General features: G+C 39.4%; 1 protein-coding gene across 2 annotated transcripts in view; it reads right to left on the reverse strand.

The window, feature by feature from the left end:
* Positions 1-18,225, reverse strand: part of ALG9 (ALG9 alpha-1,2-mannosyltransferase) — a 110,838-nt gene that overhangs the window by 28,148 nt on the left and 64,465 nt on the right. For both annotated transcript variants that reach the window (XM_043898992.1, XM_043899002.1), the window contains exon 14: positions 1,910-2,040. In XM_043898992.1, the coding sequence (XP_043754927.1) occupies positions 1,910-2,040 (131 nt within the window). The remainder of the gene's footprint in view (positions 1-1,909; positions 2,041-18,225) is intronic.

Here is an 18,225-nt window from a genome sequence, read left to right on the forward strand (position 1 = left end):
TTGCCTATCTCCACTTTACTTAGTTGTTTGGGATTTTATCTTGTTCCTTCATCTGGCACATGCTCCTCTACTATCTCACTTTGTCTGACTTTCTGTGATTGTGGTTTCCGTTCCACAGGCTGCAGGGTTGTAGTTCTAGTTTCTGCTGTCTGTCCTCTGGTGGATGAGACTGTCTTAAGAGGCTTGAGCAGGTTTCCTAGTTAGGGAGACTGGTACCCACCTACTGGGGGGTGGAGCTGGGGCTTGTCCCTCTGGTGGGCAGGGCCATATCTGAGGGTGTGTTTATTATCGGGCATCTGTTTATTCAGGATGACTTTAAGCAGACTGTCTGTTGATGGATGGGGCCGTGTTCCCGCCCTGTTGGTTGTTTGGCCTGAGGAGTCCCAGCCCTGGAGCCTACAGGCTGTTGGGTGGGGCCAGGTCTTAGTTAGAGAATGGCAGCCTCCTAGAGAGCTCATGCCAATAAGCACTTGTCAGACCCATGCCACCAGTGTCCCTGTCCCTCCAGTGAGCCACAGCTGTCCCCCGCCTCCACAGGAGACCCTCCAACACCAGCAGGTAAGTCTGGCCCAGTCTCTTATAGGCCCCTGCTCTCTTCCCTGGATCCTGATGTCCGTAACACCCTGTGTATGCCGCTCGAGAGGGGAATTCCCAGTCCCATGGACTTCCTGTGCTCAAATACCACTGGTCTTCAGATTCTCTGGGGGCTCCTCCTCCTGCTGCTAAACCCCTAGACTGAGCAGTCCAGCGTGGGGCTCAGAAGGCTCACGTCTGTGGGAGAACTTCTATGGTATGATTATTTTCCAGCTTGTAGGTCGCCCACGTGGTGTCTATGGGATTTTAGTTTATCGTGACTATGCCCCTCCTGCCATCTCGTTGTGGCTTCTTCTGTTGTCTTTGGTTGGAGGGCATCTTTTTTGGTAGGTTTCAGCGGGTTTTTCGGTCAGTGACTGTTGAGCAGTTAGTTATGACTTTGGTGTTTTCCTAAGAAGGGGTGAGCATACGTCCCCCTACTCCACCATCTTGCCGTGTTTTTCACTGCCATTTCTGCTTCAATCCCTCTAATCTCTCAAATTCTGTGCCCCCACCACTCCAACAAAATTGCTTCTATCAACTGTCAAATCCAATGGACAGTTGTTATTCTTCACCTTACTTATCAGTAGGTTCTGATCATTCTCTCTTCCTGAAAATATTTTCTTCCCCGTTTCTGAGTCCCAAATCTGCCTCTCAAGACCTGGTCCTTCACCCTTTGGTTTTTACTTGACCTCTTGGATCCTGGGCTCTGCCTACAAGATCTGCTTGGACCTCCTTCAGCTTTAATCTCCTTGAACTTCAACTGTCTGTCTACCTGGACCTGGGCCCACAGACAACCTATACCTTCTAATTCTCTCCCATTCATTACTGCTTAACCTGGACGTCCTGACTTCCCTCTTATCTTGAATTCTGAGGCCTTTCTCAAGAGCTAGTCAAGGTCTGGTCTATTTGCTTTCCCTACTTAAGATGTAGTAAGGCCTGGCCTCATCTCTGACTGAGCTTTGAGCCCAAAAATAATTGATATGAATTTCTAGCTCCACAAAGAACATAGTCAATCTTCCAAACAGTATTAGAAAACTCTGGTTAAGAAAGCTGAAGCTGATTGTCAAAAATACTCAATGTCAAACATTTTCTTTGTATTTTCTTCAGTGGATGTATCTGTTTATAGATTCTTTTATTTGGATGATACCAGAATACACTTTGCATTCTGATGCCTAGAAAAGGAGAGCACTCTTTCAGATTTCTCAGGGAACTGGACAACAGACAAAATAAAATGGGTACTAGAGTTAGCCCAGGACTGGAAGTTATTCAATCCCAGATTCCAATTTTCATCCTTATTAATCCTAGTACATTTCTTAGGATTAAAGCCACATACCTAGAAGCATCAAGGAATGGTCTATAGGCCAAGTTGATCCATTCTTCTCTATTGGATGAATATTTTGGCTCCCGGGGTGTTTCTCTCATGGTGTCCAAATCCACTAAATAATGGCATTTACTGATGTCAATCTGCAATGGAGAAAGATGAACTCTTCATCAGGAATTGCAAAGGTCCTTTCAGGGTAAGAAATATAACTTGTAATCCTAAGAATTCACGCAGGGTTTTAGAAGCACAAACATCAAAGTCCTCAGGTGCTATCAGTGCTCTCTTCACGCAGATAAGAGTGCTGCATGTTAGGGTATTATTTAGGCTCCTGGGGGAGGGATGAGACATGAACTCACCCAGCCAAATATACATGTAAGCTTCGGGAGTTTTGACTCTAGTTTGGGCATGAAATCTCTCTAGCCTCACAAACACTTCTGAAGCTAGCAAGAGTCCACAACCTACTCAAAAAAACTTTCTTCTGTGGTTCACTATTGCTCCCTTCCAAACTATCACCTTTTGTTTCAGAGATTGAGAGGCCTGATCAAACAAAAATGTTAATGTGTGAGAAGCCCTGTCTCTGCTGACAGGGAGCCAGTGGGGTCGCCGTATACCTCACAAGTAGTTCAAAGACATCATGCACACTGTTTCCTTCAAACTTCAACAGAACTGACAGAGACACAGGAACTGTCCCTGCAGCAAAAGATCAGTAAAACAGATACAAGAACTGCAAGAGAAGAGATTATGAAATGTATATAGTAACTATTGACAAAACTAGAGTCATCCAGCTACTTACAATATGGATACATCAGAGGATGACTGGTACTCATAAGAAATTATTAATGCATTTAATTTAAAACCATGTTGGTACTGTGCTTCTCACAAAATTGATTAATTCAACCAAACATGCTACAAAATCTCTAGGATACTTTTGCAGTTAAATGGTTCATCTCAAACTATTCTTCCTCTCATCTCAAAGCCATGGGAGAAATTTTTAAGCCTTTTTAATAATAATAATAAAATAAACTGTAGACTTAAAAAAATTCAATACACATGCACCAATGTTCATAGCAACACTATTTAAAATAGCCCAAACATGGAAGCACCTAAGTGTCCATCAACAGATGGAGGGATAAAGAAGATGTGGTATATCACTCAGCCATAAATAAGAATGAAATAGTGCCATTTGCAGCAATATGGATGGACCCAGAAATTATCATAAGTGAAGTAAGTCAGAGAAAGACAAACATTATATGATGTCATTTACACGTGGAATCTAAAAAATACTAATGAACTTATTTACAAAACAGAAATAGGCTCACAGACATAGAAAACAAACTATGGTTTCTAAAGGAAGATGGGTGGAGGAGGGATAAATTAGGAGTATGTGATTAACAGGTACACATTAATATATATAAAATAAACAAGAAGGATTTACTGCATAGCATAGGGAACTATATGCAGTATCTTATAATAACCTATAATGTGAAAGAATCTGAGAAGAATGTGTGTACATGTCTGTGTGTGAATCACTTGCTGTATACCCAAAGTGAAAGTCGTTCATTCATGTCCAGCTCTTTGCGACCCCATGGACTATACAGTCCATAGAATTCTCCAGGCCAGAATACTGGAGTGGGTAGCCAGTCTCTTTTCCAGGGAATCTTCCCAACCCAGGGATCAAACCCAGGTCTCCCTCATTGCAGGCAGATTCTTTACCAGCTGAGTCACCAGGGAAGCCAGTATACCCCAAATTAGCACAATATTGTAATAAACCATAGTTCAAAAAAATATAATACACAAGTTTCTATGATGTTAAATAAAAGCCCCAAAATGGAGAACATCACTGTGATATGATTTATAATAAATATTCTCGGGGGGGTCTTTTTCCAAGGTTTCTGACTGACAGCATCCAAAACCCTTGTAATTTCCCAGGCAATAAGAGCAATGGGAGCATTTTTTGTTAAAATGTTTGCCCTCTTATCCTCAGTTCCTGATATCTCTTCAAAGCAATAATGGTGAGTGGAGTGTCCTGTTATTCATAGCTAGCCCCTATGTACCACAATTGAGCTTAGGTTAATGGGGTGACTTTTGGAAATCCCCTAAAGGTGGCAGGGGATGCTGGTCACCAGATGAACTAACCATGTGAATAGAACACGTTGGTCTTTCCAGTCACCAGGGGAGGGGTGAAGGGCTGGAGACTGCCAGTGATTTAATTAATCATTTCTGTGTCAGGAAGTCTCCATAAAACCCTAAAAGCCCAGGTTTAGAAAACTTCCAGGTTGGTGAACGCCTGGAGATTCGGGAAGGGTGCTGCACGTGGAAAGAGCATGAAGACTGAACTCTTCCTTCATATGTTGCCCTATTCATCTCGTCCATCTGGCTGTTCCTGAATTATATCCTTTTATAATAAACCAGTTCCCTAGTAAAATGTTTCTCTGTATGTGATACTCTAGCAAATAATCAAACCCAAGGAGAGGGTTGTGAGAGACTCTGCTTTACACCCAGTCAATCAGAACTACAAGGAAGAACCTGGACTTAAAACCAGCACCTGAAGTCCAAAAAGGAGGTCACGGCTCCAGTCTGCCACCAGCCAGTCAGTAACAGGTACCAACCTGGGCTTGAGATTGGCATCTGATGTAGACAGGAGAAGGAGGCAGTCTTGTAGGACTGAGCCCTCAATCTCTGGAGTCTGATGCTATCTCTGGGTAGACAGCACAAGATAGTGCCTGAGAATTGTTGTTAATTGGGGAACCTCCCACCCCCAACATTAGAAATCAGTCCCAGAATCCTCTTAATTACTAATGTAGTCAGTTAAAGCAAAGTAAATCTCAAGGGAAGGAAACTACTAATTTTCAGTGTTTTTTTTACATGCAAGTATGCTACACATATCATTTTTTAAATCATTATATAAAGGCCTATTGAGGAATGATTAATTCCTATTTTATAAAAGGGAATCCAAGACTCAGAGACAAATTATACAACTTCATTTTTTTCCAGATCTATATTAAGCCCCTACAATATACTAGGCATTAGTAAGTTAGAGCTAACGATATAGAAATCAATAACAAATAAACAAATAATAAGTTCTATCCCTAAAAAGATGTACAATCCTCACCAAAATCACATGAGCTTATAGTAGAGCCATGTGTGTGTGTTTAGTCATTTCAATTGTGTCTGACTCTTTGTGACCCCATGGGACTGTAGCCCACCAGGCTCCTCTGTCCACAGGATTCTCCAGGCAAGAGTACTAGAGTGGATTGCCATGCTCTCGCCCAGGAGATCTTCCCGACCTAGGGTCAAACCCAGGTCTCCGGCATCGCAGGTGGATTCTTTACTGTCTGAGCCACCAGGAAAGCCCAGAAGAGCCGTATTGGACTCAGGTCAGTGTGACTGCCAGTGTCACACACCAACGGCCAAAACGACCAAATAAGAGGCAGAGCATCCTCAGGAGCTCATCTAAATGTTGCTTAAAAACTAAAACCAAAAAAGAAAGAATGCCAGGTTTCAGCTAAGACAAAGACCATCTGAAAGACAAATAGATCTATAGCAAATCTCATATTTCAACCCTGATGAAGGGTTGAAAGCTTTTCCTTTGGAATCAGGAATAAATCGAGGCTGTTTGTTATCATTACTCTGTTCAACACTGTACTAGAGAGTCTGCTGCTGCTGCTAAGTCGCTTCAGTCTGTTCGACTCTGTGCGACCCCATAGACGGCAGCCCACCAGGCTCCGCCGTCCCTGGGATTCTCCAGGCAAGAACACTGGAGTGGGCTGCCATTTCCTTCTCCGATGCATGAAAGTGAAAAGTGAAAGTGAAGTCACTCAGTCGTGTCCGACTCTTCACAACCCCATGGACTGCAGCCCACCAGGCTCCTCCGTCCATGGGATTTTCCAAGCAAGAGTACTGGAGTGGGTTGCCATTGCCTTCTCCGACTAGAGAGTCTAGTCAGCAGCAAAAGATAAAAGGAAGAAACAAATGGTAGAAGAAATGAAAAGAAACAAAACTCATTTATTCATCACAATGATATGATTGGTATACATAAAATCCAAAAGAGTCAACAGAAAAAATTTTGGAATTAAGAGAGTTTATCAAACTTTAAACTATTTATAGAATGTAAAATCAACATCATATATTCCTATATAATAGCAGTAAACAACATACTAAATTACATTTTAAAAATTACATATTTTCAAATTATATTATGAAAATACCATTTACAAGGATTTGAAAACATGTGCCTTGGAATAAATCTAACAAAATATGGGCAAGGCCTCCATAAAAAATTATAGAATTTTATTGACAAGTGTCTATCAACTGATGAATTTATAATGTGGTATATTCATATAATTAAAATGTGGTCTACACCGGCCCAGGTGGGATGCATGAGACAGGTGCTCAGGCCAGGTGCACTGGGAGGACCCAGGGGAATCGGGTGGGGGGATCGGAATGGGGAATACATGTAACTCCATGGCTGATTCATGTCAATGTATGACAAGACCCACTGCAATGCTGCGAAGTAATTAGCCTCCAACTAATAAAAATAATTGAAAAAAAAAATGTGGTCTAAAATGCAGTGGTATATAACTGTCTTAAAAAGGATACATACTACAACAAAGATGAACCTTGAAAACATTAGGTTAAGTTAAAGAGACACAAAAGACTATTCTTGTGTGACTCCATTTATAAGAAATGTCCAGAAGAGGCAAATACAGTAAGACAGAAAGCAGATTAGTGGTTGCTAAGGATTGGGGGAGTTAATGGGTATGGGTATTTTTTTGGCGGTGGGGGTGGGGGGCAATGAAATGCTGTGAAACCCTATGAACATAATGAAAGTCACTGGAAAAGTTCTGGAGATAGAGAGTGGTAATGACTGCATAACAGTATGGATGTTCTTAATGCAACTGAATTATATACCTAAAAATGATTAAAATGGTAAATTGGATAATAAAAAATAATTGAAATGAATTTTATCTCCAAAAATTTTAATAAATAAAGTAGACCTTTAAGATAAACTTTATTTCTAGGTTAAAGACTATTATAAAGATGTAAATTCTAAATAAATTGATTGAGAGATTAAATGCAATCAATAAAAATACCAATAGACTTTTTTGATGAAATTTGACAAACTGATTCTCAAACATATTTGGGAATGCAAAAGGACAAGGACAGTCCAGGCACTCTTAGGAAAGGAACAAGGTGGGTACTTGTTGTGGTAATTAAGACAACGAGGTATTAGTGCCGGATTAGAACAGACCACTGAGAAAAACAGAGCCTGGAACAGCTACAGACACATATAGACCCTGATCTATGATAAAGGGGACACCTCAGAGCAGTGGGAAGAGTATGGTTTCTTCACTAACACATGCTGGACAACTGAATGTCCCTGGGGGGGAAATGAAACTGGACTTCTGCACACAATGAATAAACAACGAAGACCTACTGTATAGCTTAGACAACTGTATTCAATATTCCATGATAAACCAGCATGGAAAAGAGTATTTTTTAAAAAGAATGTATATGTGTATATATATAACTGAATCACTTTACTGTAGAAATTAACACATTGTAAAATAAACTATACTTCAATGAAAAAATACTGATAAAGTAAAAAAATCTACTTCATATGGATTACAGAACTAAACGTGAAAAGCAAAACTCTTGGAAGATAATATGGGAGACTACTGTCAAGATCTAACACATGGCAAAAGTTCTTTTAGACAAGCACAAAAAGTATTAACTACAAAATGATGGATAAATTTGATTATATTAAAATTCGGACTATCCATTCATCAAAGATACCATTAAGAGCGTGAAGAGATGAACCAAAGAATGGGAGAAGATACATGCAATATATTAACAAGCATTCATGTCTAGAATATATAAAGAACACCTACCAATCAATATGACAAAAATGGACCATCCAATAGAAAAATGGGCAAATGATTTGAATGGGTGCTTCAGAAGAAGAAATCAAAGTGGCCAAAACCAAAAAGTATTCAACTGTACTAGTAACCAAGGAAATGCAAATCAAAATTACATGAAAAATTACAATACCAAGTACTGACCAGAATGTGGAGCAATTCTTATATGTTGCTGGCAGGAGATTAAGATGGTACAAGATTTTCAGAAAAGAATTTGGCAGAATCTGCTAAAATTTAACATATGCATTTCTGATGATCCAAAAATTCTACTCCTAGGTATTAGAATGAACCATATGGAATCATTAATATGTGACTGATCCACAAAAAAATGGTAATTTCACATGGTTCAAGCTAATGTATATCCAACAGGAATGCGTGCACGAAAAGATAAGTTCAAGAATGTTTGAAGCGGCATTATTTATAGCTGACCCAGACGGGAAACAACCAAAAAACTATCAACAGTAAAATAACAGTGATATAGCCATATAATGAAATCTATACTGTAATAAAATAGAACAAACTGCACTACACTCACCAACATGTGATTACAAACAAAATGTTAAGCAAAAGGATCAAGACATATAAAAATGCAGTATGATTCCATGAATATGAAGTTCAAAAACAGGCAAAACTAATTCAAGTTGTTTAGGAATGCTTACAAAAGCAGTAAATCTAAAGAGAAAAGCAAAAACACTTTTATCGTAAGCAAAAGAAGAGGGAATGGGGTAGTGATCAAAGGAATTACTCGGGGAACTTCCGGGTGCTGATAATGTTCTAGTGTTTGATCTGGGTGATGATTACACAGGCATCTGTTCTATTATTGTTGTATTATTACTAATTTAATGCACATTTAAGTTTTGTGCATTTAGGCTTATGGGTTATACACAACTTAAGGGTTGAAAACGTGCACGTAAAAACAACGTGGTCATCTCTGTTCTGCAGCAAACTCTGTTCTTCCCCAGCCTCTAACTCACAGGACTGTTCTCATTCTCTCTCAGCATATTTATATGTAAAAAAGCCTTCAAGTCTCACATCTGTCTCTGCATATGGCTGTTCCTCCAGGGGAGAGAAAGCACACAGAATTGACGTCAGACCCAATTCCATTCCACATAACTCTCTAAAAATGATCCTTTGCATAAACACTCCAGGAAGCAGCCTTTTTGGTCTGAACACCCACTCTGTAGCTCCCAAGGATTTTAAAAACATGAAACAAGTTTTTAAAAGCTTTGCTAGTGCCATGCCTCTGTAATCAAATAGAACCGGCAAGGGGTAAAGATTTCACAGTCTCAAGTCTAGACCTCCTTTGGTGAGGGAGCTCTGAGTTTGACATTTCAGTACTTGAGCTCAGCCTGGCCTTTTCTGGCCAGGCATGCTACAGGTCTGATTATTTAGTTTTGGTGCTGGACACATGGTCTATCAGAGATGTGGATAGTAAGTAGTTAATACCCAACTATACCAGTTAGCTTTAGACTTTACTCATCACACCATCCATAAGCAAATTTCATTTAAAGTAAAGTTTTCAGAAAGACACCAAGGCAAAAATCATATTAATTGAAATACTAATCCATTAAAAAGAGAAATGTAACCTCTTTTCATCTATTCTGGAAAGCAGCTGATGAATATTCTTTTTTTCTAGGAATCAGTTACCAAACAACTGCAATACACAAGGACAAAGGTCTCTGGCAAAAAATGACTAGGTATGATCAAGGGTAGTTTCTCTAGCAGAAAAGAAATAAGGCAGTTAAAAAAGGAGCCCAAAATAAACAGGCAACCTATGGAAAGAGAAAAAACATTTGCAAACCATATATCAGGTATAGGATTAATATCCTCAATGTATGAGGAAGTCGTAGAACTCAACAGCAAAAAGCCAAGTAAATATGATTTAAAATGGACAAAGGACCTGAACAGACACTTTTCCAAAGAAGACACACAAATGGCCAACAGGTGGATGAAAAGGTGCTCAGTATCACCAATCACCAGGGAACTGCAAATCAAAACCACAATGGGATGGCAAACTCATACCTGACAGAATGGCCATCATCAAAAGGACAAGAGACAAAAGGCAAAAATGTGGAGAAAAGAGAAACCCTGCACTGTTAGTAGGAACGGAAACTGGCACAGCCATTATGGAAAACAGTATGGAGTTTCCTCAAAAAAGCAAAAATAAAACTGCCATATGATTCAGCAATCCGACTTTCGGTATGGACCTGAAAGAAATGCAATCACCAAGGTGAAGCGATATCTGCACCCCTGATGCTCACTGCAGCATTAATCACGACTACCAACACATGAAACAAGCGAAGCATCTGTCACAAGATGAAACGTGGTATGGATAGCTAGCCTGCTCTCTCTCACTCTACCTCACACACACGCGTGCATACACACAAAAAGAGGAATATCACTCAGCCATAAAAGAAGGAAATCCTGCTATTTGTGACAACATGGATGAGCCCTGAGGGCATATGCTAAGTGAAATAAGTCAGACACAGAAAGACAAGTACATCCTGTATAGACAAGTATACGACTTCACTCAGCTACAGAATCCAAAAGTCAGACTCCAGAAACAAAGTAGAACGGTGGTTACGAAGGGGCTGGGGGAAATGGAGAGATGTTGGTCAAAGGCACAAATGTCAGTTACAGATGACTAAGTTTTACAGATCTAATGTAGAGCATGGGAACCACAGTTCCCAAATATACAGTGTTGTATACTTGAAATCACCTAAGAGAAGATCTTAAATAGTCTCACCACAAAAAAGTGGTACTACATGAGGTGATGGATGTATTAACTAACTTACTGTTGTAATCATTTCACAATATTTACATACATGAAATCATCACATTTTATACCTTAAACTTGGGCTTCCCATGTGGCTCTAGTGGTAAGAACCCGCCTACCTGCAGGAGACATGAGAGACATGGGTTTGATCCCTGGGTGGGGAAGATCCCCTGGAGGAGGGCATGGAAACCCACTATAGTATTCTTGCCTGGAGCATCCCATGGACAGAGGAGCCTGGTGGGCTACAGTCCATAGGGCTGCAAAGAGTCAGACATGACTGAAGTGACTTAGCACACATACCTTAAACTTACATAATGTCATTTGTCAATTATGTCTCAATAAAGCTGGAAAAAATTATATTTAAAAAATTAGAAGAGGAACTCTATAAGTCAAAAGCCTAGATTCTGGTCTGGGCTCCATAAAAAGTAGCTGGGTGACTCACACTCGTTTAAGTTTTTTACACTTTAATTTCTTCTGTAAAAAATAACGATAATACCATTTGCCTCAAAAGTTGTAATGAGGATTAAACGAGATGATTCATTTAAGTAAAACTTGCTAACTATAAAGCACTACTATGCAAATAGCTATAATACTAGAAGTCTAATTCTGTGAAAAGTGAGAACTTGACTAATATAAAAGAACCTTGGAGCATTAGAGCCCATTAAGATGAATTTTTCCTTTTTCAACCTAGATTGGTATTTATTGTCAAGTCATGTCCAACATGTAGGACACAACAGTTATAATATTAACTATTCACAATCCTTGACTAGCAATGAATTGGCAGCATCCGCTAAATGATATCAAAATGAATCTTCTGAGCTCACAGAAACAGGAAGCAAATTTATGGTTAGCAGAGGGAAGAGGGAGAGGGGAGACACAAATCAGGAGTTTTGGATTAACAGCTATAAACTACTACATATAAAATAGATAAGCAACAAGGATTTACTGTATAGCACAGGGAATTATATCTACTATCTTGTAATAACCTACAATGGACTATAATCTGCCAAGTCCTGAATAACTATGCTGTACAACGGAAACTAATGCAATATTATAAATCAACTATATTTCAATGTTTAAAAAAAACTGGAAAAATCAATCCTCTGGGCATCATCAAAGCCTTTATTAAGTACCTATAGTTAGGTGAATACTAAACTAGGTATATAAAATTCCTCTAAGACAGGTCTCTGTTATTAAACTTGTAATTTAGGTCAGGAAATAATATTGGCACATATGAAATATAGAAAATATTATAAGTAGAGTTCAGAGACAAAGAAATCACAGGGGGCTTCAGTAGTTGAAAAGCTTTTTGGGAGATGGTGGCCAAAGTTAGAACAGAGAATAAAAGGCAGAAAAAAGCAAGGTCTTCAGGGGAAAGAGGTGGAATATCTGCTTGTCCCAGAATGTGTGGAATGAGAAACAGAACTAGAGAGAGGAGGTCCAAGGACTGATAATAGAGGACCCAGGGCAGGGTACTCTGGATTTTGTGCACCAGAAATCTACTCTAGGTCTTTTCAGTGAGTGGCAGTCATTCAGTCGTGTCCAACTCTTTGTGACCCCGTGGACTGTAGCCCGCCAAGCTCCTCTGTGCATAGAATTCTTCAGGCAAGAATACTGGCGTGGGTATCCATTTCATTCTCCAGTCTTTTAACCAAGGAGTAATACAACTGAAAAATGGGTCTCAGAACGAGAGGTCCACATTGGCTATGCCGGGGAGGGCGGGGGAAGGAAGCACTTGCAGAGAAGGCTGGAAGCAAAGACTGCAGTCACCATCACAGTATCTAGTTGGGACGGGACCACACCCTGAAGCTCCATGGCAGGCAGAGGGGTGAAGGGAGCAGAAAGGGTAGATCTTGGGTCTATCTGAAAGGAAATCAGTGACTCCAGGATTTCTAATGCAGTGAGCTGGGGAAAAGGAGGAAATGCAGTGAAGAATCAGCTTAGGCTAAGATTGAGAGAAGAAGATAACTTGTGTTTCAATACCTACTGAGGTGGGAAGAAGCATGGTGTATTCAAGTACTGAAAGCAGCTCCATGTGATTAGAACACTGAGTTAGAGTCTACAGTTCCTACTGCCTAGAATACTCCCTGCTTTTATCTCAGAAATCCCTCCTCATCCTTCAGATTTTAGCTAAAAATGATTTTGGAGGAAGACTTCACTGTCCACTTAAACTAGGACAGGCCCCTAAATTACATGCTCTCATATCAACCAGTACTTCTCCATTAACACACCATATAATTACAATTTATGAATCAATTGGGGAAACAGCAAATTCTGTGGAAGTTGGGACTGTGTCGATCTCATTTCATGCATTCCAAAAATCTAGTATAGTGCAAAGTACACAGCAGGTGCCAAATAAATATGTATTTAATACATGTACACAAGAGTGCATGAACTTAAAAAAAGTGAAAGTAAATTGAGGGAGGAAAAGGTGAAAGGGTAGGAAAAGGAAGAGAAGAAAGGAACAGAGAGAAGCAGAAGACCCCAGATAAAGCTTGGGAGGATGCCTAAAAGTACTGGCAGAAGAAAGTGGAAGAAGTAGGGGCTGAAAAGATCCCTTAGAGAGGTCATTGGAGAAGGATCAAAGAAGCACACAGTTGGGAAACTCGGGGAGAGTGGATTTCAAAAGCCACAGAAAGGCTGCGGAGGAGGTTGAAGATTGAGAAAAAAATAACAATAGGACTGGGTTCAACAGTTGTACCAAACAATAAATTTATCACAGCTTAGAATGTCATGGCGGGACAAGGAAAGAACTAACCTCCTTGCTCAGTGACCTTCCCTGCTGTCTACCCAGTGCCGGAGCCAAGCCCCCACAAGTCCTAAGGCAGGAAGGATGTGAACTTGCATTCACGCATTTATCAGCTGGAAATGACAATGACGCACATAGCTATAAAAATAGAGATCTCTGGCGAGGGCCGACATGAAATTCAGGGAGCATCACAGAGAAACCATCTCCATGTAGAGAACAGATCTTATTTCTCAAATGTCACTGAAAGTTCTCCAGTAAACAAAGGCAGGAAAGAATCCTCTAAGAGTTTAAGGGGAGGGAATTCCCTAGTTCAGTGTTAGGATTCTGCACTTTCACTGCTGAGGGTCCAGGTTCAATCCCCAGTCAGGGACATAAGGATTCCCACACACCATGTGGTACAGTCAAAAAAAAAAAAAATTGTAAGAGTTTAAGGAAATAATGTGAAAGATCAATCAACATCGGCTGTCCTGTAACCTCCAAGAAAAGTGGGACAACTGAAGCTGAAAAAACTGTTTAGACGCTTTGCTCAGCTGTTTATTAACTGTGATAAATCTACTAAAATGTCTCCAGCTATCAAAATGAATTCAAATTCCAGTAAACTGGCTATTAATTTTGAGTAAGGCTAGACAATTCATAACAAGATTTGACTTACTTGTATATTTTATAGAATAAAATAATTAAAGTATGGGAGTTGCCTAGAAAAATTAATTTGAACAATTATTCCGGGATCCCACTGCTATGAACGGAATATGTAACTCCCTTCAGATCTACGAGAGTGCTCCTGCTCTTAGGAAGAGGGTTAGAGAATAAGAAGAACACAGAAAATGAATACAAGAATCACACTTAAGAACAAACCAAAACTCCACACGGATTTTCCTTGCTTATTCTCAATTCATAGAGAAGATGTTAGAGACAATTAAGTCCAGATCTGCAAGCTTGCAGAACCTTCCGCTTGTGAAGAACTTCTCTGAGAAGATATCCTTTGACTCCATTTTAGCCACGACATTTCATTATTAAAAAATACAAATATATAAAGAAATCCTATTGTATGTAATCCTACTATTTTAGACGTGGATTATGTCAGCAAGGAATCATAAAACAGACAAGTGTTTGAGACAGCTAACTCTCTAAAATGATACCAGCAGAAAAGCAGAATACTGCCTTGAACCCCTTGCCCCCAACTACGCGCTATTCTTATTTACATCTATCTAATATTACCAATCTCGTCAAGAGGTGGGACCTCTAAAGACTCTGCTTCTAGCTCCAGCTCTGCGATTTAGGGAAGTTCTTAACCTAGCCTAACCTTTACTATCTCTTCAAAGAGTTTAGACTGCAAACTATTAAAATTCCTCTCAATTCTAACAACTACTGTAGAGAAAAAATTCCATTGCAATTGTAGATATACTCCATATTGCTGACTCTACTCTTCTTCTCAAACTGCTGGTGCTCATCATTAGATGTATTTTCATATTGAAAGACATCCCTGAACTAGAGTAACAAATACACAGGGTCTGCTTTTCGTACTGCCAAGACATGAGCAATCTCACTATTGTCTCACTACTAGCACTGAACATAGCTGAAGATACATATTTGTCAGGAATGGCAAAGGCAAAATAAGATCATTCAGTTCTCTGAATGTGCTGAGGTCAAGGATCTATTTAGGACTTCCCTGGTGCTCCAGTGGTTAAGACTCTACACTTTCACTGCAGGAGATTTGGCCTGGATCCTTGGTCGGGGAACTAAGATCCAGGGATTCAAAGCCAGGATATCACCATTGTTGTTCTGACACTGTTAAAAATGTCAAGGGTTAGGGAAATTTTGTGGGCCTGTGTACTAGAAGAAATTTTAAATTTTTACAGAGCTTCTTTAATTCCAACGGCTTTATCAATAAATATGCAAGTGAATACCCAGAACAGTGCTAATGCCACTCAATGAAGCCCAATCTACATATACCTTAGCTCTCAACAACACATCTCAATATAAACAAACTTACTATTTTATACGAAATGCATCTTTAGAAAATTGAGAAATCATGGGAAATTGTTTAATTCCTTTTGTTTTAAAACAGCAAATTCATGGTTTCTTTTGTAAATCTGGTACATATATATATATATATTTGGCTCTGTCTCATGGCTTTTGGGATCTCAGTTCTCAGATCAGGGAGCAAACCCAGGCCCTCGGCAATGAAATCACTGAGTCCTAACCTCTGGACTGCCAGAGAATTCCTCATAAATTTGATTTCTTAAAATACCAGTTTATATACAACATTTTAAGATTACATCTATAATACAGGATGAAATTAATTAGTTTTTATAACTAAAGTTACTATCATTACCACCTTTAAGAAAAAAATCTATTGATTACGAAATTAGGAAACAAAAGAAAAATCACTCAACTTCCAAAAAACCTCTACTTAAGTTGAGTCATATACACAAAAAGCCATACACACCATTTTTGTCAAGTTTTAATTTTTCCTTTAAAGTTTGTACACTGTCACTATAATTTAAAAGGAGAAGGCAATGGCAACCCACTCCAGTCTCTTGCCAGGAGAATCCCATGGACAGAGGAGCCTGGTAGGCTGCAGTCCATGTGGTCACAAAGAGTCAGACACGACTGAGCGACTTCACTTTAACTTTTCACTTTCATGCACTGGAGAAGGAAATGGCAACCCACTCTAGTGTTCTTGCCTGGAGAATCCCAGGGATGGCGGAGCCTGGTGGGCTGCCGTCTATGGGGTCACACAGAGTCGGACACAACTGAAGTGACTTAGCAGCAGCAGCAGCATAATTTAAAAGACGACCAAAGGAAGACAAATATATAGATAGATACCTGCCCTTTAGGAGTTCACTACCTGAGATGGACAATACCAGGTAAATAAACTTTAAATGGCATTCAGCCAATGGAATAAAACAATTATGCCAAAGTAAAAATAAAAAATAACTGAAAATTAATTTTTAATCATTTGGAACTGGCAAAACATGTTTACATAATTTTCTATTATAATTTTCTCTGCTTTATTAGTTGATTGATATTATTATCAGTTCCTGGTATATATTTTGCATTCCAAGAAGAGGAAATGGCTTTTTAAACTCAAACTTTTCACAGTTGTTTTCATCACCCATTCAAGAGAGTGTAAATTCAATAAATAAAGCTCTGCCTAGGTTAACATTAGCATCAACCTATGAAATTATATAACTTGTTCTGTACATGAATATTGGGAAAAACAAGGTAAGGGGAAACGGACTGGGGAAGGTGATAATTTTCTAATGATTCTTATGCTGGGTTTCAATGGGTAGTTTTTTTTAGTTTATTAGAAATTCTGTGAATTCCCAAAATATTAATAGCAAAATATATTTAAGAGTAGGAGTTATTAATATACTGCTTTTTTCTACTAATGTAGATAATTGAGCAGTGATTATAAGTGGATTTTTTAAAAAAGATTTTTAGATTTTTGTTTTTTAAAGGGAAATAGATGGTGCATAATATGGGATTAGAGTGGGTAAACAGCCATGGGAAAATTGTGTTGCAATAACAAAATAAAAAGAAATATAAGAAGGTCTCCTTTGCTCAGTCTGCAAGAACTCCTGTAGAAAAACAAGATCTGTAGTCGGAAAAGTGGTTTGGCAGACTAGCTGGAGGAAAGGCAGCTGAAAAGAATGGCAGGACAGGAATAGCAAACTACCTTTGTAAGACCAGGTGTAAGTAAGCCAGACAGACAGGCCAGGTGGAAGAGGCCACGTTATGTGAAGCAGCTGTGGTTCCCAGGCTTTGAATCAGAGTCTCTGCAAATGCCACTGACTGTGAAAACAGACCTAACATGGGTAAAAGAAAAGTAGAAAAGTATTCCGTCTTCCTGCAATACATCAAACTTGATAGCGAACCAGCTAAGAAATAAATCGGCCAAACGCTAAGCTCTGCCAACTCACATCAGAAACAAATGACGGAAGAAAGCAAGACTGTCTTAAGAGACTCTGAGGTCACAGATAGGATGCTAAAGGTCTCTGAAGCCAAGAGATGATACTTTCAATTTCTTTCCAAGTTAAAGGTTGGAAGTTTGGAAGAGAAAGATAAGGGAGGTGAACAGAAGAATACAAACAATGGAATCAAATCACAGGACTGTATTTCTGAATTATGACTTATAGACTAGTGCATCTGTGGAGAGGATCAGAATATTAATACATCTCACTAAGAGTGAATGCGCTTAGAAAAACCTCCAACTAGATGAAGAAAATTTAAACAAAAATCTGAAGGAAAAGAACACCCACGGAAAATCATAGACCAGACACTCTAGTCCAAAAAAGGTGGTATTTTTTAAAAAAACACACAGGTGATCTAGGGGTTAAGAATCCACCTGCCAATGCAGGGGAAATGGGTTCAATCCCTGGTCTGGGAACCATCCACATGATGCAGGGCAAGTAAGCCCGAGTGCCACAACTACTGAGCTCATGGGCTACAGCTATTGAAAGCCGCACACCCTAGAGTCTGTGCTCTGCAACAAGAGGAGCCACTGCAGGGGAAAGCCTGTGCACTGCAACTAGACAGCAGTCCGTGCTCACCACCACCAGAGCAAGCAGCAACGCAGACCCAGCACAGCCAAAAATAAAATTAAATTAAAAAACACACATGCACAGAAGGAAGAATTCAAATTTCAGGAGAAAGTAGAGGAGAATTAGAAATAAAAACCTATGGCCTCAAATATCAATGAAGCATTTAATCTAACATGTTAAAAGAAGGTGACAAATAAAAAAAACCAGAGAAGGTACTTTTCCATATTCCTTCTGCTGAGTCCAGCTGAAAACCCTGGACACTACACATGAAACAAATATAAGACAATTCCAAAGAGTAGATGAAAGAAGGCAGACTGGCTAGGAACCTCAGGACTCCA

This window comes from Cervus elaphus, chromosome 1, assembly GCF_910594005.1.
Source record: "Cervus elaphus chromosome 1, mCerEla1.1, whole genome shotgun sequence".
Classification (NCBI taxonomy): domain Eukaryota; kingdom Metazoa; phylum Chordata; class Mammalia; order Artiodactyla; family Cervidae; genus Cervus; species Cervus elaphus.